Source organism: Patiria miniata, unplaced genomic scaffold (assembly GCF_015706575.1).
Source record: "Patiria miniata isolate m_02_andy unplaced genomic scaffold, ASM1570657v1 HiC_scaffold_22, whole genome shotgun sequence".
NCBI classification, from domain to species: Eukaryota; Metazoa; Echinodermata; class Asteroidea; order Valvatida; family Asterinidae; genus Patiria; species Patiria miniata.
The window spans coordinates 14,558,186-14,583,065 of NW_024037061.1; the positions used below are offsets into that span (position 1 = coordinate 14,558,186).

Genomic DNA, 24,880 nt, shown 5'->3' on the forward strand with positions numbered 1-24,880 from the left:
ACAGGCTACAAGTTGAAGCTAAGCGCATTGACTACATTCATCACGCTTCAACGATTTTGCCATTTCCCGGGGTAACATTCCACCTGGTGTGACGTATCCCTAGCTTTTTTAGACTGGAGTTCCGATCTGAAGTCTGAAGTGAAAGAAAATCGACGGAGAAAACCAGATAGGTAGGCCCATGATCATGAATTTAATGAGTTAACATTTTGCATCTCGTATCACACAGTGTTGGTTGAATTGCAGAGAGAAAACATGGAAAATGCAAATTTAACGTAACGTGCCCGTTTACGTTTGGAGTGTGTTCAGCACTGCAGCCTGCAGGACCAGGACGTTCCCGACACAGGACAGCCCGGAGTTCGTCGGGCGCCCCAGGCCTGCCGCCCAGGCTGTACTTAAGCTTCGTAGTGTAGTCGTGCGATCACCGATAGCCTTACTACATTGTACTAGTAGTACAACACAGTAGTTTAAAGGGAATATACAACATTTGCAAACATCGAAAAATAAAACTACCAAGTTTTTGCGAAATACCTTAATAGGATGTTGATAAATGACAGTCTAAAGCATCCTGTAAAATTATGGCACCTGGTATTCTGTCATTTTCAAGAAAAGTGGTATTTTTGTATCAATTTCCAACGCTGATCGGCCGATCAGCGTTGGAAACAACTGGCTTTTTTTCAAATACTGGCCCCAATTGACCATTGCACTTGTTTGCAATCGATTACAAACCTTTGAACGGGTACGAGCCAGCTAGACTGGTTCCATGACCTTACAATTCCCCAATGTATGTAAACTGCTCTGTTTCTTCTTATATGGAGTCAGGGAACCAGACTACAGGAAAATGATCGTTTTTCTTGGTTTTTATAGCATTTTCGAACCCAAAACCTCCAAAAAGTCAGTGTAACTATATTTGCTTTATATTTCCAACCCCCCAATTCCATCCATTTCTGAAAATTAGAGCAAAAGCAAATGATGTATATTCCCTTTAAAATAGTACAGTATAGCCCCATACTAGCTGGAGTTACCCAGCCCTGAGTTTTATCATTGGGTTGTCATCTAGGACAACCCAATGATAAAACTCAGGGCTGGGTAACTCCAGCTAGAACCATACAGCATTCAAAAATGTGTGGAAATGTCCATTACTATTTGCTAGATCATACGGTTTGTGCACAGGGTGATGGCCAGAAATGGGAATCTTTCCAGAAAATGAATTTATCTTGTCACTTGATTATTGTCCATTCGTTACTGAACTGTTTATTACTAATATTAGCATTTATAGCAAAAACAAACTGTTGAATTCAGTACCTTCAGAGGTCTAATTAGTAATTTCGGGCAGAATTCCGATGACATTCGACCACACTCGAACATGATGGCGTCCATTTTCCTGTAATCTGCTTGAGTTTACCGAACGTGCGTAAACTTTGCCAAAGTACCGTACGTCTGTGGCTGTTGCCTGTCATACAGTAATCATAGATATGAAGTGCGCCTGCAGCGTGCGCTGTTGACCAGAATTGAATGACACTCATGCAACAGCCACCGAAGCACTTTGTTTATAATATCAATGTGAAAAGTAAACTAAGAAGACAGGAGAGTTCATGGAAGGTTTAGCGAGCAGTCTCTACTCCAATCGAGAAACGTGATAAGTACCACGATAATAAAGCGTCCTATCCTACTACATTTGCAAGATATAATGTAAACTCAATTTAATGTAAAGTCAGCAGTTAGCCTATATAAATTATTACGCAGTGGCTATCGTTACGGCAGTCGACCGTGTAACGTCAGGTCCTCCGGCTCTTGGAAACAGACCATCAACTGAATTGTTCTCTGACTTTATTTCCCTTTAAAAAAAATTTTCAAAAGCCATGGATCACTAAGAAAAAAAAATTGAAAGTGTTAATTATGGGTCTCAACTACATACAGCGGACCCGCAGTCCTACGTTCTCCCATCAAGCTGCACGTTTGCTAGTCTTAGTATTAACCATTATCCACGGAGCCCAGTCTCCTGTATAACGTCTGATAATGATATATCTAGGCATGCAGATTTATGTGATCCCGCGACTCAGCCAATCAGAGTTGACTTTACTAAATCGTGACATCATTTCATTCCCAAATCAGGACTAAATGTTTGATTGGTCAATTCGATTGCAGTGTTTTTAATATATAGGCCTACCAATTACGGCCGGGCATTTAGATTGATAAAATCTAGACAAGCTTGTGCGTATCGCCTAACATAAGAGCGCATGACGATAGCCTTTGTTGCTGTGTCTAGGTTTTTTTTTAATCCATGTCTATGACGCGACAACGGGTGAATGACCGAAGACCCGATATAGAAAGCACCTGCTGATTGGTCAAAATCTAGAGGTCAAGAGGTGGTTGTCTTGCATAATTAATTAGGGCAATTCCACGTTACAACGCGAGTGACCTATTTTGAGCGTCTTGTTTATCACACATAACACATTTTTCTGGATGTCATCTTTGGTGCTTAGGTAGGTCTAGGTCTACTCTATCTACCATGGGGATAACAGTTATTCAACCTTTTCAGTAAGGTAATTACAGCCCAAGGAAACTCTAAAGTACATCAAAAATGTAACGTGAGTAACCGTGGAATTGCCCATCAGCGAATCTGCTCACATATCATAGACCATGGCTCTTCCCCATGGTCTATTACATAGACTACACGTTTGCTCAGTTCGAACCAATAGTTGGTTATCTTACATATGACACATGTATTTGTGCACATGCCCAAAGAAAAAAAAATGAGGGATGTATTTAACACTTTGTAATTTTGATTGGTGAACGATTGTAACACAGTCAGCATGGTCAGAAATCACTTGCAGACACAGGTGGTGTACATCGTAAATCAGGTTTGAGCTGCTTCATCTGGCTAGAATAGAATTAATACATCTAGTAAACAGGTAGAGTTGGGGGGGGGGGCTGACTGTCGGTCGAACGCTAGTCGCAATCAAAAAGTTGGAAAGGGGATGCAAAATTCACGATATTCATCTTTAAAGAGATGATTAGAGTTGTGGTTTGGGCATATTTTTTTTTTAATTTTCCAAGAGCCCAGTAGCCTACAAGTGAGTGAATTTTTCTTGTAAGACATTTGCCCCATTTTTTCCAGTTTGAAATTCCCAACCAGCTACCACATTGCAGATCAACCAACCATGGCCTTAGTGGACCTCCTCGGAGAGACGGTGACCAAGAAGGACAAGTCCACAGTGGACGTCAGCTCCCTGTCTGGGGAGGGCAAGGTAATGGGCCTGTACTTCTCTGCCCACTGGTGCCCGCCATGCCGCGGGTTCACACCCAAGCTGGCCGAGTGGTACAAGAACTTCAAGGCCACGGCCAAGGGTGCCAATCTGGAGATCGTCTTTGTCAGCTCGGACAGCGACGAGACGTCCTTCCAGGAGTACTTCAATGAGATGCCCTGGCTAGCCCTGGAGTTTAGCAAGCGAGACTTGAAGGTAAGCACCACGGCGGGGTCCATCTGGCTGTCTATGATTGGGCTTAAAATGAACCATCTCACCCTGGCAAGTTCAACAACAACAATAAGAGAAGGTCATTTCCAAAGATGTGTCAAGTGACACATTTTTGGAATTGTCTGTTTGTAGTTGGTTTGTAATTGGGCAAAACCGTGAATGGGTACAAGCGTTGACAGGACGCACAATCGGCTAAATCTTGTCCCGGGAATGCCGAGTTCAGAATTGTGTCATGAGAGGGCGCAATTCCATATCTGATGTGTATCCATGGCAATTTTTAACTGAAATGGAAGTTCCCAAACATCGTGTTTTCTCGAAATATACAGCATTCACAGAGCTAAAACTTCATTGGGTTAGTTGTTAAGCAGCCATCTTTAGATATATTGAGCTAAAGATTGTTGCTTTAGCCCTAACTCTCTAGCCTCTTTTACTGGGAACTGACTACATGTAAGTCCATCAAAATCCATCGATCACTGTGCGTCCAATTCAAAACTGTACATGACATAATGAAATCCACCACTGACACCCTGGTTGACATTTATGGACTTGCTACACATGGCTTTTATCACAATAGCAGCACACGAAGCTAAGCAAAATCAATTGGATACCCCTAGCACTGCTTCAGGCCATTAGGCCCAAGTCCATCATACTCCATCAATATTTAGTCACGCCGGACCGTTCTAGTCCAGGTCCCCAAAATCCACCAAAAATGGGGGGATGGATTTTTATGGGGTTGGGGTGGTTAGAGTTAAACGAAACAAAATGCACAATGACAAATGGTCCATTTTTTTCTACCTTGAAGAAAGCTGTTCCTTTTAAAGGGAATGTACATCATTGGCTTTTGCTGTAATTTTCAGAAATGGAGTATTTGAGGGGTTAGTATAATATATCAAATATTGTTACACTGACATGTTTGAAGTTTTATGTTCGAAAATGCTGGAAAAACCAAGAAAAACAAAATTGTTCAAGTAGTCTGGTTCCCTGACCCCACTAAAGATGAAATGGATCAATTTATAGTTGCCAGAAAATTGTGAGGTAAGGGAACCAGTCTAGCTGGCCTGCACCCATTCATGAACATGTAACCAATACCAAACAAAATTTGGACTGAAAAAAGGTAAATTTGGAGCAGTAGTTGAAATATAGTTAGGTTTTTCCAACGGTGGTCGGCCGTATATACAAAAATACCATTTTCTTGAAACTGACTTCACACCAGGTGCCATAATTTTACAGGATGCTTATTGCTTTAGACTGTCATTTACAAACATCCTAGTAAGGTACATGTATTTCATAAAAACTTGGTAGTTTTATTTTTCGATGTTTGCAAATGTTGTATATTCCCTTTAAACAAATGCCATCCCAGATACAAAAAACTGCTATGACAAAAGTGATCTCACCAACATGTAAATCAATTTTCAGCTGCCACGTGCATGAAGAATGGCACTTTACAACACCAAACTTGTCAGACAAAAACACTCGGCAATTTCCTTGAAAGCCACCAACCCACAAAGTGCAATTACAAGGACAGTGACATAGCAATGTACATGATGAGGTGATCAAAACATCAATCATATTCAATTGAATTGTGTATGTGACAGAACTTAAAGGGAAGATACAACATTTGCCATCATCACAAAACGAAATGATCAAATTATCACAAAATACCTTACTGAACTGTTAGGGAAAGGCAGTCTAAAGCATCCTTCAAAATAATGGTGTTCTGACATTTTAAAGAAAACCTGTATTTTTTCCAATGCTGGTCAGCAGACCAGCATTGGAGAAAACTGGCTTTTTTCAAAAACTGTTCCTAGTTTTTCATATAAGGTAAGTTATTCTGACTTTCCTTGGCAATTGATTACACACCTGTGAAGGGGTACACACCTGCTAGACTGATTCTCTGACCTTACAATTCCCCAAAGGGTATTAATTGCTCTGTTTCATCTTAAGTGGGGTCAGGGAACCAGACTACAAGAACATGATAGGTTTTCTTGGTTTTTTCAGCATCTACATTGTACAAGCCCAAAATGTGAAACAAGTCAGTTTAACATTATTTTCTATAACATACTAATCCTCCAAATCCATTTATTTCTGAAAATTGCAGCAAACGCAAATGTTGTACATTCCCTTTAATGATTTATTGCAAACTCTGCAAAGCATGAATTTTTCAGACGGAAGTCATAAGGTTGAAATGTGAAGTTCCAAATTATTCATGCTGGTACAATATTTAATTTGATCAGTCCAATGCTGATGCTATTTCAAATGTAGAAATGTATTGTAGAACACCTTGACCCCACGCCTACTTTTGTGGAATCAGTTACGTGTACATGTACGCCTACATGTCCCTTTTCGCGGCGGACACACAAATTGCTTCCTGGTGAACAAGGCCAGCTTTGTTGGCTATTGAGGTGTATGTGGGTTTTTGGCTGTGTCATTTAATCGGTAGCTTTCTCGAAAATAGTGACTTCCTTTTGATAAGATCGTAAGAACCTGCCACTTGGTCTTTCTTTCCTGAAAATGTTTAACAGTATTGTTTCACATCTGTTTACTCTTTATAATTAAACGCAAGAATTTAGCTGCCACTTTTCTTAAGTGATTGGGGATTCTTTTTGTTTTAAAACTGTTTAGCGTCAGAGTTCGCTTTATTGCCTTTTGGCAATTCTAAAACATTGTGTAAAAGTCATGATGACTTCGCACTTGTACTGTTGCATGCACATGGAACACATTATGGCTTTCTTGCAGTTGATTACTCATGTTCTCTGCATGTAACTCGCCAGCAGACTTCCTGGTATGTACGTGATGCACACATGGTCACATTCAAAGCCGTCCCTGATTCATTTGCCTTAAGACTCTTTATCGTTCCCCGCCCACTTCAAGATTTCTTGCATGTTCTGCATGAGGTGTTTGAAGCAACAAATCACACTCGACCTAGAAAGCACTCAGAGAGCCCAAACCTCCGCCAAGGCTAAACAGTTCCCCACCATATTGTCAGTACATCCAACAGAAATACTCGCATAAATGGTGAAGAATCCTTTCAAAAAATCCTGGATCCAGACCCAGATCCGGATCACTTCCAAAATCTAATGGATTTGTACTTGTACCAAGGACCACCCCTAAAAAATTTTACATGCAAATCCGTCCATAAATTTTTGAGTTATCTTGTTATAAACAAACAAACAAAACAACCAACCAATCAACAAAGTCTGATGAAAACTTAACCTCCTTGGCAGAGTTAGTAACAAACCAAACTCATTGAAAAAAATGCGTAACAAAAGAATATGCCTCACACAAAAACATGCTGTATTTGGAAAAAAAACTTTCATTATCATCATCATTGTTCAACTGCAGCTTCACTACTTGTGTCGGGCATGATGACGGACACGCAACTCGTCCTGTTCCAAACTTTACCTTGTTGATTTGATTTGTTACAAAAGTTTTCTTCATTCACTGGCCTCAAAATTTGAATCTCATCTGGTCCTACAATGTATCCTCTTCTTCGCTCATCTTTAAAAGCATACAAATTGTCCTCTCTGCTGATTTCCTTGTTCTACACTTTACACTGATGAAATTTCTAGTTTTAAAACACTTGTATAAAAGTCTTGCAAAGCTTGGAAGTTTCTCTTTTGTTGTAACTTCCAAGTTAGCTGCCTGTCTGTTAGGGCTGTGCATCAGAACCGGGTATCCGAGTACCCGACCGCTGATGTCAGGAACCGGTGCTAGATTATGGAATCGGGTACCCGTAACCAACTTTACAAATTACTTGGTAAAACTTCTCAGTCAATGAAAAAGAAATGTTTCGAATATCAGTGGAAAAATTTGATGTCCAATGAAAAACGCAATACATGGAAAACCAAAACCAATTTCACATTTTCTGCTGCTTGTGAAAGTTGCAGTTTTCACCACATAGCTAAAGAGCTCACTGTATACACCCTATCTAGCCGTATTGCCGCACCGATGTGGTAGTATTATCATGCGCACCTTTATAAACAATCTGAACAGCAACTTCCCAGATTTGAATTTTGGGCTTGGGTTTCTTTAACGAGTAACCGGATACCCGCATTTTTTTTCAATAGGGTATCCGGTTCCTGTACTACCCGTAAATGCACACCCCTACTGTCTGTAGGAAGATCAAGAATACGCATGTGCAGAAAAACTTAATTCTTGAAATATTGACGTAATTCCCAACGAATGCGACATGTTTGTACATGTACACATGCATGACATGTGCCAACAACATTACCCTTTTGTCAATGCAATCAATCTTCATAATTTGCTGCCCAGAATTGTTTTTCTCTGACTCAAGTCATAATAAAAAAAACAGCTTGACATAACATGCCACGGACAAACGATTGTGAAAAAACCTTTTCCAGGCAGCTACAATACCATGATTGTACACTGTATTGTGTAGGCCTACACTGTATTGTGCATTGTCTGTCATGTGTAGACATGCAGTTCGGCATGCGGTTTATTGTAAGAGCTGTAGGCCTATTCAAACCGAAAGTGAGATTCGGAACATCAAATAGGGCTATTGAAACCAAAATTTAGAACAGAAATATGTGTAGGTGATTCAGTTTAGAAATACCGGTAGGCAGTTGATTTTTTTGTAAAATATTTTACTTGGGAAAAAGACCGCAAAAGCACCACAAAAACATGCATTGAAGCCACGAAACTACAAATTATGTTGTTTAGTAATTCATATTTTGCTTGAAATCAGTCAGATGAAAGTCAATCACTTTTGACAAAGAATTTTTATGGAAATTTAGAGAGCCCTAATTTGAAAATCTGGACTCGTCTGTTAAACATACGTACATCCATTTATACCTAATACAGTTTACCCATTCCCATTGGTCGAGAGCCCATCACGTGGCTGGTCTTAAACGGATGATAAAGACATGGCTGGCCGGTCTTAAACCCTAGCTTTTCCAGTCACATGTACATGTACATTGTACATGTAATTTGGACTCCTAAAAATCCAGTGCCTCTTACTGTTTTATTGGTTGAACGTTCACAATCCTCACGTAGGGATGCGCAATAGTACCAGTGAGTGAGAATTTTATAGTCCTAAATTCACAATGCAACGCCCCAGGTGCATTCTGCGCGACAGCGCGCATGACGCGCATGGCAATCTCCATAAAAGGAGTTATTTACATCTTACCATGCTTACTCGCCAGCTGGACACTCCATTACTTAGCTAGAGGGATTTTTCAGAAAATGAAGTGAACTTTTTGAACAAAATCAGGTTTTTTGACTGAAAAGTTTAGATTTTTTGACCAAAAAGGTATATTATGAATGGAAATAAGTATGTGCTTGGTCGGTATTAATCACTCTGTTTAAGGCCGCTTGGAGTCTGGGTGCTGATACAATGTAATTACCCTCGCCTCCGGCTCGGGTAATTATCAGCACCCAGACTCCAAGCGGTCTTAAACAGAGTGATTAAAACCTCCCGAGCACACATTTATTCCCTTACAAGAAAAATCCCAAACGGATAAAAAAATACTGTAAGTTATAAAGTGCACAATTGAAATGGCCTTAACCCATACGATTTCAAAAATTGAAAAGATTTCAAAAGCTCCAATTTCAAAATGTAGGTCTTTTTTTTATATGGAGACAAGTATTTTATGTTTTTAAAGTGTTCGGTAAAGCAACCTAAACCTACCGGTATAAGATTTTGTCTCACCATAGAAGGTACATTGTAAGACGTACGTTTGAATTAGTGCTCCTAGAATCACAGAGTTTGGTCATGTTGGTGTTTTCAATCAAGTCAGTGAGATAATCTTGTTTGTGTAGCAATTTGACAGACGATGTGGTCAGTTTCGGTGTGGGTTTTGTATGCACAGTGGGCCTAATTACAATGCAATGCATTTATTGTTGCCATGGCTCTTAATTTTGTGTCAAGCCACAGGCCTTGGGGTTATTAACATCTTGCAATCATCCCAACCAATTAACTTGTTGCGGATTTTTTAAAATTTGATTTTGCAACAGCCTCTGATTACGAGCAGTTGGTCTGACTCTAAGAAGTCTGTCATTTCAGAGTTACCGTAGGTCAGTGCCTTAACCCAAACCCAGAGGTGTAAAACTTACGTTATTATTTCTAGTGTGTTAAAATTATCCGGGAAGAAACTTTTGCCGAAAGTTTATTTTAGTCATGAAGTCCTGTTTTAAATGCCTTTTGTTTTAGCACTGTATAATATCGTCAGTGTGTGCATGTTCATTTCTATATTGTGCATTTTAGTGTTCGTGATGTTTTATCTCAGATGGCACTATGATGTCAAACAGTGCCATTCAGATTTTACATTATGTAAGTGCAAATTTTGTTATTTTTAACCATTGCTGATTTGAAACAAGAATGTTTAAAAGTAAATATCATCCAAAGTGATACACCGTCACGTCAGTGCAACAAGGTCGTCATACGATTCTGCAACAAAGTTGTATTTAGCTCGCGCGAATACGCTCCGTTCAACAAGGATTCCATTGACTTTGTGTGTACTGGTGTCATGAAAATCGGACTCGTATGAAAATTGGACTCTTTTTCTCTTTTATTGGTTAAACCCTCTCACGTGACCGGCCCCTCTCCTAATTATCTATGCATGAGCATGCACAATACCACCAATGAGTCCGTATTTCATAAAACCTAAATTCATGCTACACCGGTACATCCGGGTTATTTTAAGCGAGATACAACCTTTTGACATTGAAAACACGTGTTTCACGTACTTGACGTCACACGCCATTGCAAAGATACGACAACATGTACTTTGTTATTCTATGTACAAACTGGGTATAATATGCAAGAACTTCATTTTTCTGTGTTTGTACATGTACAGGCCAAGTTGAGCCAGAGGTTCAAAGTGTCTGGAATCCCCACCCTAATTCTCCTGGATGCGGCCACGGGCAAGGTGAACGAGGGCGACGGGAGGAGCGTGGTCATGGAGGACGCAACGGGGGAAAACTTTCCCTGGACGCCCAAGCCATTTGAAGGTCAGTGTTAAGACAAGAAAACACCTGAAGTAATGCCATATACAGAGCAGCAAACGGAATGTAAGAAGTGGTAGAAATGTTTTATTCGTATGTTATCTACATCATGTTCAGCAGAATGAGGATTAAAAAACATGAGGGGGATCATGATGTTCTTGGGCAAGACACTTTACTACAACTGCTTCCTTTTCACCCAGCAGTTTACTTTGGTAAATTGCAAGGGAAGAAAACTGATTAAACTGCTCTGAAACTGCTGCCTGAAGGCCTCTGCGTACTCTGTGTCAAAGCAAACACGAACGCGTGGCAAGTTTTTGCACTGGGAACTTGCAAAATTTTGAAAATTAAATTTGCAATTTGCAATTGTTTTGTGATGCCCAATTTACTTTGAATTCCCATGAAGTATGACTTATAACCAGTTCGCACCAGGATTATTTTGACATTGACCGGACCCAGACGCGGGATTGTTTTTCACGAACCTCGATGCCAGACGGGTTCAGGCCGTCATCTGCGGGTAGCACACCCTGATATTTCCAGCCTCGCTCGCTGCGAGCGGGTCGCAGATAGATATTTCCGGCCTCGCTCGCTACGTGTTTATCCGTCATCTGTTCCGAATATCGCAAAACCTTTCTGTGTATGCATGTCATCTGTCGTGAACTGGTTAAGTGAGAAAAAAATTAATAAATTGCAATGCTTATGTAGTGCTTTACATTGTATCGACAATCTCAAAGCGCTTTACAATTATTCCCCCGTTCATCAGGCCAATAGACCACGCGGCGGCCGATATCAGCGCACATTTGGTCCTCTACCCTCACAGGTACCCATTCATACTCCTGGATGGAGAGAGGCAATTGTAGTTAAGTGTCTTGCCCAAGGGCACATCATGTTCCTGGCAGGTTCGAACCACTGATCTCTATATAAAGACTGGATAGCGGATAAAGAGCCGCACAATGAATGAATTTGACGCCATATTGGTGAGACCGGCTGGTGATCTACAACGGACAAGTTGCCGTCTTCATAGCACCATGGTTACTGTTGTAACATCGCGGTTCACTTGATTTATATTTTGACCACCACCACTGATCTCGGTTTACAATTTTTCTAACGTCGTGGTTTACTTTTTTTTAATGCCGCAGTTCCTTTTTCGGCGTTTTGGAAAAAATAATCACTGCGGAAATGTGTCCTTTTTAGAACATCATAATACCTGTACGTGACCAAAATGCGCGTCAACTCTTGATACGCGTAGAACGTTCGTAATATACGCGGCCATCTTCGTGAGACCGGGGCGAATTGGTCAATATGCAAAGTTTACTGTGTGACTGGTGTATGCATATCCGCTATCCAGTTTTTAAATAGAGATCAGTGGTTCGAACCCATGTATCATCATACATGTACATGAGTCAAACACCATAACCAATCGACCTTGGCATCCTCTCACAAAACAATTCAACAGGGTTGAAGCATGTAATTATAAGTACCGCATATTTAGTAGTAGTATCTAGTGTGTCTCCAATCAGTGTTTTGTTGACAAGACAACTGTAACTTTGTTTGTCTTAACAGAGATATTCACGGGCCCTCTTATCAACAACAAGGAGGAGAAAAAGACAACCGATGACATCAAGGGCAAGGTGGTCGGGCTGTACTTCTCAGCTCACTGGGTGAGTGAACCCTCTGTAGACATCACAGTTGTATGACTAAGGCCCCGTGGATTAATTCCGATTTGAGTGCGCCCCCGTGCGCACGCGTGCGCACGCGTGCTCATGCGTGCTACCCCGTGCTGCACGGGTCTGCCCGCAATTGCGTGCCGTTGCGTGCCGTTGCGGGCAACTGCGTGCCATTGCGTGCTTATGCGGGCTATTGAGCACAGGCAAGGGTTGCTACACTAATCCCTAGATTAACGCTGACAAAAGAAATTGGGTAGCCGGCCAAGGCGGCACCAGACAAAGAGGTTGTGATAAATAATGAAAGGTTTGCGATGAAAGGGCTGGAGTTCCAATGACATACCTCCCTTCCCCTGAAAACCCGGACTAATGAACGCTCATCTGCCAAGGCTGACCGGCCTGTACCCCGACCTTTAAAATTTCTTTGCGGCAAGGTGCAGCAAGCTTTTAATAATTTCTTTTGATACCACTGTTTCAATAAAAGTCTGCACTTAGTTCTGGGTACGAGTGTACCAGTCCGTACCATTTTTATTTATAAAGTTATGATAAAGACAGTTCGATTTTTCAAGTAGATTTTAATTCTACACGGTGTTTTAAATGAAAGTACTGGCTCACGCGGTAATGTTTGGGGCATTTCTTGTCCTTTCCTGGGCACTTTTATCATTTCGTTAAAATTTCCTGTCTTTTTGGAACGCGTGTAATTATTGGTACCACCAGAGTAGATGAGTCATGCTTGGCCCTGCCAAGTGTTTACAATTAACTAATGAGCGGATTAAGGGACACAATGGCTAAAGTCCAAGACGATGTCTATTGTGCATTTCTGCGGTTTGTTTGTAATGTTGTACCGCCTGGCACTGAGCCCGTTTGCGTGCCACTGCGTGCAAGTCCGTGCCAATGCGTGCCGATGCGTGCCGATGCGGGCCAGTGGGTTCAAAATCTCCTTTGTTCGAGCTTGCCTGCGTGCGCACGCGTGCGCACGGGGGCGCACGGGGGCGCACGGGGGCGCACGCAAATCGGAATTAATCCACGGGGCCTAAAGTCCAGGACTCGGACATGTGGCCATCTCGAGTCACATTTTGGTGACTTGGACTCAACTTGAGTAACATTGATCAAAGAATCGGACTCAGACTCAGACCAGACTATCAGTGACTGAGACATACAAAAAAAAATGTAGTAGTAGTACATTTATTCCAATGCTGTCCTTGGATGTACAGTGTTTACAATAGGTTGAAATACAATATTACAGGTTAAGTTTGATATCAAATTATTACACAAAGAACAACATTTAGGTTTTGGTGAAGCAAAAATGCTTTTGTACCCTAACCTAGGGACAGACAATGGGACAGACAGGACAAAGGACTACAACAGCAAATGAGTGTGCATGCAGGTACTAAGACATAACAATACCAGATAATTTAGACATTACAGTTATAAATATGCATCAAGAAGTTGTTTTCTTAGTTTTTTGACAACTACAGCCTGTGATGGTGATTTTTTCATAGATTCACTAAGACTTTTTCAGCAATTTGCACCACGTTGAACAAGACTGTTTTTAAACAAGTAACAAACATGGATATTTTTTCTAGAAGCACTTCGAGCATTGTGTGAATGTATGTTTGATGATATCGAAAAATATGAGCTAAAACAACCAGGTAGTGCATTATTCATGTACTTATACATAAATTTACCTAAATTTAAGTGTCTTTAATTCGTAACAATTTTAGATTTGCAGATAAGTTGGCAGTATGAGCACGGTGTCCAGCATTAGACTTGACACTTGGGACTTGTGACTCGCGAGTCAGATATTCTTTACAAACAGGGATGTTTTTGAGAAAAAAAAATAAAGCGAAATCTCGATGTTGATTTGTGATCGTTGTGGCACAGGATAAAGTTCCTGAAATGTAAGCGTTTCCTGTTTTTGTTTGTAACTGTAGATACCACATACGCTCTCTCTACCCGGTATTTATACCTCAAAATTTCCAGGAAAAATGTCATAGCCCAATTACATACATGTATCCATGGTGATTTGGTGGTGCACTGATTTGCATTGGTAGTTGAAAGGCATCAGGCATGCAACTTTTCCCCGGATCAGCTGATTTCCTCACTTTTCACTTCAGATTTTTGCCATTTAAAATTGAAAATCACTGTACAAAGTCCTGTCAAGATAGGAATTTCCTCGGTTTTTAAAGTTAATTCCAAGTTATAAGATGGAATTTTTTTGTGCCGGGGTGATCATGGTGATATAAATGAAATTAGGTTTTGCCCTTCACCGTGGTAAGTGGTAAAACATCTGCACTAGAATGCAGGAGGTCATGGGTTCGAGTCCCACCCGAGTGATTTTTTCCAACTTTCACTCGGGAGGTAACACACTGAGTATACAGTGTTTAAAACGTCGGTGAAGGGCAAAACCTAATTTGATTTAATTCCAAGTTGCATGCCTGAGACATAAGTATTAAAGGTGTTTTTTACATAAATCTTCCATGAAATGCAGTGATTACATTTGTCTGGATTTCTCCTGATTGCAGGATTCTTGAGAATCCCCTTTGAAAGCTGGAATTCCTGGGGTTCTGCCGTACAGGTGTCTGTACTTTTTTTTATAGAAATTTTAATAAAGCAAAAGCAATAGGTGTTGCAAGAGGTGCCTTTTTGCAAATTCAAACAAGAATATTGTTGTATACCCTCCGTTGCTCTGGGGCTCCTTGGGACCTTCAATACATCTGCCAAATATCTCTTGCGTTTTAATTTCCCCCCAACCTCATCAGTTCGGGCGATTCACAATGTAGAGCGCCACCATGAGTTTGCCATGGAGAGTCAAGTTTCAAGAGTCAATTTTTCAAATTTACGGTCGACAAAACATGACCCATTTGAATGAGTGTCAGCAGACAACTTAAGCTAATTTGTTATAGATTGGGGCATATCGCTCTGCCATCTAACAAAAACACCAGATTGATAAAAAGAAAAGAACATGGCAAACATAAACTCGAATCATACGCTTACGAAACTATTGACCGGGAAAAAACTAACAATTTTCACATGCCCTGTAACCATCTCCCACAATGCACTGGAGAAAATTAACTCTCCCTGGCAAACTCTAGGTGGCGCACTGCATTGTGAATTGCCCAAATTGATGTAAAAGGCTACAAATTTAGTAAATAATGGTCGTTACTTTATGGTTGTTTTTCTCACAGTGCGGGCCATGCAGGGGCTTCACCCCCAAACTGGTCGAGTCTTACAACAAGATGAAGGAAGCTGGCAAGAACCTGGAGATAGTCTTCTGCTCCAGTGACCGTGACGAGGCCAGCTTCATGGAGTATTTCAAGGAGATGCCCTGGCTGGCTTTGCCGTTTGGTGACAAGCGCAAGCAGGCCCTGTCCAAGAAGTTTGATGTGCAAGGTGAGTGACGCACTGACCAGCGCTCGCGAAATCGGCTGCCTGACGTTCCGAGACAACCAAAATATTTTGTCGGACAACCAAAAGTTCCAGGTTAACAGCCCGACAGTCAACCACTTTTTTTCACCAATACTCACACATTTTTTGCACTTTATTTAAGTCCATGGGATTTTCGAAAGTTCCAGAATGCATACATGTGGGTCATTCCATGTCAGACCAACGCACTTTTTTACCTCATGTCTTCCGATTTTAATAAAAATTGCTGTGCTTGTAGGTCCTAATGAGCAATGAATACACACCAATTTTTGGCCCGATCCGACCTACCATGTGGTCAGGGCAGAAGCCACAAAAAAATGGCATTTTTAGAGTAAAATACCACCCTTTTGGTATAAATATGTCAAAACTATGGCAATTTTCATCGAATATATGTGAATTTGTTATTAAAATAATGAGGATTACATGCTCAAAGCACTTCTTTTGTCAAAATTAAATTTTGTGAAAAGTAGGTCACATGACCTTTAATATGCTATCGAGACCTTTGACCCATTTTTTGTAATAATGTATCATTCCGAAAATCAACGAAATAAAAATAACTTGCTAGAGCATGTCTTCCTCTATCAGAATCTACTAAAAATCAGTTGGGGTCTTCAAAATTTACAACTTTATGACTATTTTTGTACAGTTGGTAGGTTACAAATAAGTCAATTTATAGACTTTACATAAGAAATACACCAACACAACTTACCATTCTGTTTCTAAAGTTACTAAAATATATCTTGGTTTGTGAATTTCTCATTCTGAGGGCTGATGAGGTCTAACCAGACTCATAGTGTAAATTATCAGCAGTGGCGCACCCAGGATTTGGCGTTTTTTGTTCAAATTTCTGTAAAAGATTGGACCAACAAAAACTAGCCTAAAATCAAACAAACAAATTGACAATGTTGGGGGTGGGTTCAAGCCCCCCCCCCCCCCCTCCTGGGTGCCACTGATAATTAGTTATCCCACGAGCGCGCTTGGAATATGAAATAATGCAATGCTGCTGTGACCCATATGCCACTCGATGCACTACATAATTCCGTGTTCCACGAGCGCAAGTGGGATTTATAACCAATTTATCTTCAAGCAAACTTGATATCAAATGCGTACACGCGGTGAAGATGTACGTGCATACATGTAGTGTATTGGTCCGTTCTGCAGGAAATAACACAACATATGTACACGTACATTTTTAATATCTGGGGTGCAATATAGCTGTGCAATATTATATAAAATCACACAGTTGTTGCTATAGATGGACTAATCAGGGTCTAGGATTCAAGTTTGCTTGAAGATAATACTTAATATTACAATCAAAGTTACCTTTACTCATTCATCACTGTGCTTCTTGAACTTTAATGACTCTCACAGACTTGGCATTTTGTTCCTTTGAGATGAATTTCACCTGGACGTGAGTCCGCTGTACTGGGTGAAGGCCTGGTTACTGTTAGTGGTTAGCACACTTCCGAGTCCAGATATTCTGATTAGACAGTTTCTTTGGAATCAGAAGGAAGAATTTTGTTTTTCCTGGCTTTGTACTTTATACATAAAAATCTAGATTAATTTTAGTAACTTAAGAAACAGAATGGTAAGTTGTGTTGGTGTATTTCTTATGTAAAGTCTATAAATTGACTCATTTGTAACCTACCAACTGTACAAAAGTAGTCATAAAGTTGTAAATTTTGAAGACCCCAACTGATTTTTAGTAGATTCTGATAGAGGAAGACATGCTCTAGCAAGTTATTTTAATTTCGTTGATTTTCGGAATGATACATTATTACAAAAATTGGGTCAAAGGTCACGATAGCATATTAAAGGTCACGTGACCTACTTTTCACAAAATTTAATTTTGACAAAAAAAGTGATTTGAGCATGCAATCCTCATTATTTTAAAACCAAATTCACATATATTCGATGAAAATTGCCATAGTTTTGACATATTTATACCAAAAGGGTGGTATTTTACTCTAAAAATGCCATTTTTTTGTGGCTTCTGCCCTGACCACATGGTAGGTCGGATCGGGCTAAAAATTGGTGTGTATTCATTGCTCATTAGGACCTACAAGCACAGCAATTTTTATTAAAATCGGAAGACATGAGGTAAAAAAGTGCGTTGGTCTGACATGGAATGACCCATGTGCACAGCGTCGAACAATAATCATGATAATATCAATATTTTGACTCAGCTGCTGCGCTTTCACCATTTAATGTTGGTAATCTACACATAAACCAATAACGGGTACCAGCCAAAACAGAACAGCGGTCAATCTCATTCTGTACAGTCCAGCTACATTGTGCAGTAACGTTTCGCGTACGTAATGTGTGTAGGCAGTGAATGCAATCCTGTGTGTACGTGTGTTTCAAAAAATATTATGACTGGACCGCTGTACACTGTGTACCAGCGCGGCGCAGAGCGCGGGTACCGTACACACGCACACAACCACGATCGGTCAATGCCGGCCACGCAAGCTTGCAAAATGGCGATAGCGCAGTAGCCGAGTACACATATTTTGGTCGTCCCGGCACGTCGGACAGCCAATTTTGCCAGCCCTGCAGCCACTTCAGGGAAAGCAGCCATGTACATTATTAGGGTTTGGCCTTCAGTTTGGGGCGATATTAAAAGCTCTTAATTGGGCAACTGAAAATGAAATTAGGGCAACCAGATTTCAAGCACCCCTGCCCGAAGGGCAACTACATTTTAAAAAAATGTACGAGGCCTGCTGACTATGAAACACTGGCAATTTTTGCTTAGCAAAACGGGAACTGGGCAAAATATCATGCAATGCACATTGTTTGTGACTGGCTAGTGTTAAAAATCGAGGTGACAAGCACAGGCAGACACTGCCTGAGAGGTTTGATGTGCAAGGTGAGTTCAGGGGCGGAGGACACAAATGTGGTGAGCATGGCAAACAACTGCTCGGCAAAAAAAGCGGGTTACCAGCGGAAAAAATCTTGCGATGTTTACACTGTGTGTAACTGGCTTGTCGTTCGGTGACAAGCATAAGCAAGCAAGTTTGGACGTGCTAGGTGAGTTTGATGTGCAATGCATGGCCGAGCAGTGGAATGTGTTGAGGGCAGGAAATCCTTGTTAGGACAAACAGGTTACCTGTGAAAACTCATACTGTGTACATTGCTTCTCATTGGCCCTCTGCCCTTGACCCAACAATTACGGGGCTGCTGAGCAGATAAATATAAACCTTGATTTTATTTTTAACCTGAAAATTTGTTTTGAGTAAACCAATTTCCAGTGGCTATATATGACTTGTATCACATCAGTTTACAATATGACATGTACTAGGACATGTATGTACAGCCGTGTCCAAAACGAGCATCAAGAGCTATGGCTATGGGTATTGTCAGCTTGTTCCCATGTAGTTCAGCAGAGTGTGGGTTCGAGTCCCGGTCTTGACACTTGTGTGCTTAAGCAAGACACTGAACCATTATTGCTTAGTCCTTCGGATGGGACGTAAAGCTGTAGGTCCCGTGCGTTGTATAATGCACATAAAAGAACCCAGTAACAATAATCGCTAAGAGAAGGGGTTTGCCCCGGTGTTTCTGGCAAGTGCGTTTATCCTCATGAGGCTGCACTTTCAAGGAAGGAAGTTGGAATTGGCGAAGACCTATAGCCCTAGACAAGAAATTCAGCCACAGCCTACTTTTGGCTCTGCCTATTCACCCATTGGCCAAAGCATGCTGCGTATAATGCATACATTCATTTAGCCTTGAACTTTTTCACCGCACAGGCATTCCCACCTTGGTCTTTCTGGATGAGAGTTGGAACGTGATCACAACCAACGGTAGAGGAGCCATCTCTAAAGATCCTGAGGGCAAAGTGAGTCAGTTCTTTATCAATCACACTCATGCATATATCCATGTAATACTCATGTTTATTCATAACTTGCCCAATTAAACTTGTGAATTTCTTTGGAGTGACTTATGCTGATCATGTCATGCATATTCATAGTAAGGTTTATGGACAACACAATTCAACGAACACAAAACTATTTACTTGGTTCCACTAAGTAGAAGACCATGTCCATCAAAATCCATCACTCACTCTGCTTCGCATAATGCTTCAGGACCAAATCCATCGAAATCCACCAGTGGTGCTGGTGGATTTTGATGGACTTGGTACACATGGGTTATCTGCCACAATTCCCTGAAAATGGGGGATGGATTTTGATGGGGTTGGTAAGTTTAGGCTGCCGGCATGAGATTTTTCAGACTTTTCTGAATTCAGACTTTTTGAATCTGTAAGAAGGACATTATCAGTATGCAATACATCTTTCAGACCTTTCATGCAGTTTTCAGACTTTTTTTTAAATTGACAATCTCGTCCCTAGTTAGGGTTAATACACGTTTAACAAGCAGACTGGTTCATGGCCCGCATATTATTGATATGGATTGTAGGGTGGGAACTACGCTACTGCGCCAGAGCAGACTAATTATTGGGCCGCAATTTGAAATTTGTAAAATAATAATTCAATATCCAAACCTGGGCCAATTTTATAATAACTGTTGTATTGCTAAAAAAAAATCCACTTCGAAAAGTAAATATAGGTTTGGGATAATAAAACATGAAAATATCACAGGGAGAGCAACTTTAACTCTGTCACGCTGAATTTGTTAACTTACAAATATGGATAATCTTTATCTGAAACTAAAAACATGTAATATGATGGAATAAATATGTATTGTTGCAAAAGATATGTAAGACTTTGTGCTTAAAGGAAATATACATCATTTGCTTTTGCCGTAATTTTCAGAAATGGATGGAATTGGGGGGTTGGAAATATATAGCAAATATAGTTACACTGACTTTTTTGAGGTTTTAAGTTCGAAAATGCTATAAAAACCAAGAAAAACAATCATTTTCCTGTAGTCTGGTTCCCTGACTCCATTTAAGAAGAAACAGAGCAGTTTACATATATTGGGGAATTGTAAGGTCAGGGAACCAGTCTAGCTTGCTTGTACCCGTTCATATGTGTGTAATCAATTGCAAACAAGTGCGATGGTCAACTGGGGCCAGTATTTGAAAAAAAAGCCAGCTTTTTCCAACGCTGATCGGCCGATCAGCATTGGAAATTGATACAAAAATACCACTTTTCTTGAAAATGACAGTATACCAGGTGCCATGATTTTACAGGATGCTCTACACTGTCATTCACTAACAGTCCAGCAAGGTATTTCAAAATGATTTGGTAGTTTTATTTTTTGATGTTTGCAAATGTTGTATTTTCCCTTTAAATTTCCCCCAGGATTTTCCATTCTACCCCAAGCCGGTCAACATGCTGTCTGGCGACACTGCCAGCGCTATCAATGAAAACACTACTCTCATCTGGTTTGCAGGTAAGTTCCAAAAGTATCAGGCTTCGTTATTATTTAATATGATAATGAAACCAAGGATTCCTCATAAGAGATTTGTTTGTAAGAAGTGATGTGCATGTTCAAAATGGCTGCGAAAAATGTGGTGTTTTTTCAAAATCTTTTATACTCGTTGATTTTCTGGACTCCTTCCTCAGCTGACAGCGCAGGGGCTGCAGCCAACAAGGAGCTGCTCATACCAGCAGCTGAGGGAATAATCAGTGCAGCCAAGGCAAAGGGTGAAAGCCCGCCCATGGACTTCCTGGTGGCATGTGAAGATGAAGATGAGGTCAGACTATAACGCTGTTATATAAATTACTAATCTCAAGGTGTGGTTGATTTAAATTAAGAATTTCCGCAATAGGGTGACAGATTTCTCAAGTGTTGTCTGGATTAGGGCGACACGCCTCATTGAGGTGACGATTTGGTGTCTGCCTATTGTTCAATTGACCATAGGGACAAGGAATTTTACTGTCATGACCCATCCAGATCGATTCCTCGTGGTCTAATTAGCATAAATACCAAACTTCGTGGAAAAAGGATTAGGTAAACATGGATTAAGTTACGGTTTAGGTTTGTGCACAAGTCTATGGGAAAGTCGCCCTATTATAGCATAAGTAAATTATTATTTATTACTATTGTTATTATTATTATTTATTTCTGGTAATAACATTCCTCAAAAGCGCCATAGGCACTATAGCTCGCAAGCCTGAAGAAACCTGTAGAGAGAAGACAATGAGAAGAAATTACAGTTTTACAGGTGGGAGGAAACCCCCAGAAGATTGTTTTGGGGAAAACCCACGAAAACAGGTTGGGGCTGAAAACCCAATCCGCATGTTGGCCCAGGCGGGATTCGAACCCGGGTCACAGCGGTGGAAGGCGAGGAAAGTACCGCTACGCCAATGTAACTACCTGGCAAAATTAAGAAGATGGAGGGCGTATTGTAGCTGCCCGGTGATGCATTGACCAATGAAAGAAGTGCATTTGGCTCATGAATATGTATGAGTTGGTACATTAGGTACATTATACAACGCCTTAATAAATCCCCGTCATCTGATTGGTGGGTCGTTTATCACATGTCATTGAATTATTCATCCAAACCCACGGACCGGTTGCACTGCACAATTTTCTTGGTAAATAGAAGTACCAATGCACGGTCTCACAATGGTGGCGTGACCAATCAGAGGATTTATTCCAGGTGGTGTTTTAAAAAAATTATGAATATTTCACATTCGTGCAATGGAAAGAATCATTTCGTTTGGTGACAGATGGAGTGTTCCATTCCACTCGGCTTGCCTCGTGAAATGGAACGTTCCATCTGTCACCTCATGAAATTATTCTTTCCATTGCACTCATAAACATTCATTATTTGTATATTATTTCCTGAAATAAATTGCGTTGTATTTGTTGTATTACATCTTATTGAACTACAGTAAAACTTGATGAAGTAAAACGTTATAATATTCTGTAGGAAGTCTCGTCTTCGGTTGAGCACAATAATTTATCTAGCATGAAAGTTTTAGTGTGGTGCCACCAGCAACCTCTCTTGGTGTAACTGCAGTTGTGTTGTTGGGAGTCTAGGAGCTATTTATAAGGCACTATTTTCCTGGTACAAGCAACCGGTTTGGCAGTCATACTTGCTGGATATAGCCACTTTTAGCTCTCTGACGCATTGGATCATTGACCATCGAAAACAAGCTCATATATTCTCGGAAGCTGCCGGCAAATGAGTTTTTGTTCGTACATGTGTACCGGCAACTTCTGCCTAATCTGTATAAGACAGATGGTGCTCTTGCATGTACATGTCTCTGGCATTGAAATAAAGGATTTCACATCACAATGCAAACTTGACGTCGATAATGCAACTCTGTCTGCCCTCCCTTGAGGGCCATAAAACTGACACATCTAGGGCCTCAAGCAGGAGCTGGGTAAGGTAGGTCATAGTCCACAGGTGCGCATTCAAACGTTTGTTGTACAAACTAACTACCGGTAACTAACTAACTAATCTACAGACTAATATAAAAAATGGAGAGACATGAGTACTGGTAGAGCTGCTATCCGCAGCTAAAAAGTGCCTGGTCTTTAATTGAAAAATACGTTTGTCCCCTTCTTTTAGGACGACATTATCGAAGGCCTTACGGAGTTCTGCAAGCTGGAGTTCAGCAATGTTCCTTTCCTCTGTATCATCGACGTCTCGTCTCAGAGTATCTACAAAGATTACGACAAGAAGGCGTACACCAGCGATGAGCTGAAGGCCCTCGTCACGAAGTACTTGGACGGACAGCTAGAAAAGCAAAAACTCCGCTAAGAAGGGTCGTCTGCAATTCATTTAACCATCAAGACCAACTACTGCTGTACGCTTCAGAAAGTATTTACATTATATGACATTATATCTTAAAAATGCACTATCATTCTTTGAAATATTATAGGAAAGAGGTTTTTCTTTTGTGGTCAAATGTTAGTTGATAGGTTTGTACATGTGAAAAGGTTTCAACTTTGGTTTTTTTTTCTTATTTTTTAAAAGATTCAAAACGGCAAGGTATAATTTAGCACACATATGTGTTGAAGCATCCGTCTGTGGTGCTGAGATTGCATTTTTTTATTTCAGTATTTGTTGCTTCTCAATTCAATGCTAATTCATCTAGTCTGGAGTCAACTTGGACCTGATTTACATGTAAGACAGGCATTTCAGAGTCGCGCCGATCTAAGTTACTCTGGAGGGTAGAATCAAGTCGGACTGTATACGATGAGGAGTGGCTACACATGTTGCAGTCAATCAGAACGGGCAGGCAGGAGATTTTTCAAACTTTTGTCTCAAATCAGACTTATTGAATCTGAGAGAAAGACATTATCAATATAGAAAGAAACACATCTTTCTGATCTTTCATCCAATTTTCCGAACTTTTTTTCTTCTTCAATTGACCATCTCATCTCTACTGTAGGGTTCAGTCAACGAAAATGAAGTTTGCCTGTTCTGAAACCAACATGTATTTGGGTCGACTGGAATGACTCTACTGTTCAGTTACATGTAGGCCCAACTCTAGAACACCGGTCTAAAACGGGTATTCAAATGAACTTAAACAACGGCATTCCTTAATCGCCGCTTGTATTAACCTATGGAGAGAGGCAATCGTAGTAAAGTGCCTTGCCCAAGCGCACAAGCACCATGTTCCCCGTCAGGATTCGAACCCATGAACCGCGGCACACTAGTCGAACACCGTAACCATTGGACCACAGCACCCCACTTTGCAGTCGAGTCGCCCCCACTTCATGCACGGACACCCACTTCGCACACATTCTCAAATTTGTATCCTTGTGGAGACATTTCTTTGTTCTCGTGTAGTAAAGTGTTCAATTTTGAAAGTGAAATTTCAAAATGCTCTTATTTTAACCAGAATTAGTTTCCTTGGCTGAAATTTGGAATTAATATCCCTTTTCTAAAACTCTTCCATTTGCGACTGATCAACCCACCTTGGAAATTCCTAGTTTTTGAGTAAAACCCATATATCTATTTCGTGAAAACCTTGTGGAGACCTATTCATCTATAGAAATTGCCCTGTGGAGACCTTTACAATGTTTTGTTCCCTATTGTGTGTGATTTGTGGTCACACTATCGCCTGCTTCACATGCAATCAACTTGTGAACACACACACATATACACCCTTTACACTTTATGGTATAGTGGTCATTATGAATAAACAAAATCGGAATCTTTACTTCCAAAACACTCCCAAAAGTTTCTCTGAATTCACTTTAACAAGTCTCGGGACTGCTGTATTGGCCTGACGAGCAGGGGTAATATTGCTGCAGCCCTACAAAAAGCTCACAGGTGTGCATGCTTTAAATACCTCTTGTTATTACTGTCATGTATTACTGTAAAACTCTTGCTTTTAACAAGTTTACATGTATTAATGCATTTATCGTTCTTCCCGTGTAACCACTGCATTTGCTGCACTGATCTGTAGTTAATGGGATTTGAATTTATTG

General features: G+C 40.6%; 1 protein-coding gene across 1 annotated transcript; it reads left to right on the plus strand.

The window, feature by feature from the left end:
- On the plus strand, positions 1-23,416 carry LOC119730423 (nucleoredoxin-like). Its single transcript, XM_038203307.1, has 9 exons — positions 1-170; positions 3,119-3,461; positions 10,295-10,448; positions 12,003-12,100; positions 15,292-15,496; positions 19,273-19,361; positions 20,788-20,878; positions 21,052-21,182; positions 23,010-23,416. Exons 2-9 carry the CDS (start codon positions 3,162-3,164, stop codon positions 23,199-23,201), a joined length of 1,260 nt encoding a protein of 419 aa, XP_038059235.1. The 5' UTR covers positions 1-170; positions 3,119-3,161; the 3' UTR covers positions 23,202-23,416.
- The last annotated feature ends 1,464 nt before the right edge of the window (positions 23,417-24,880 follow it).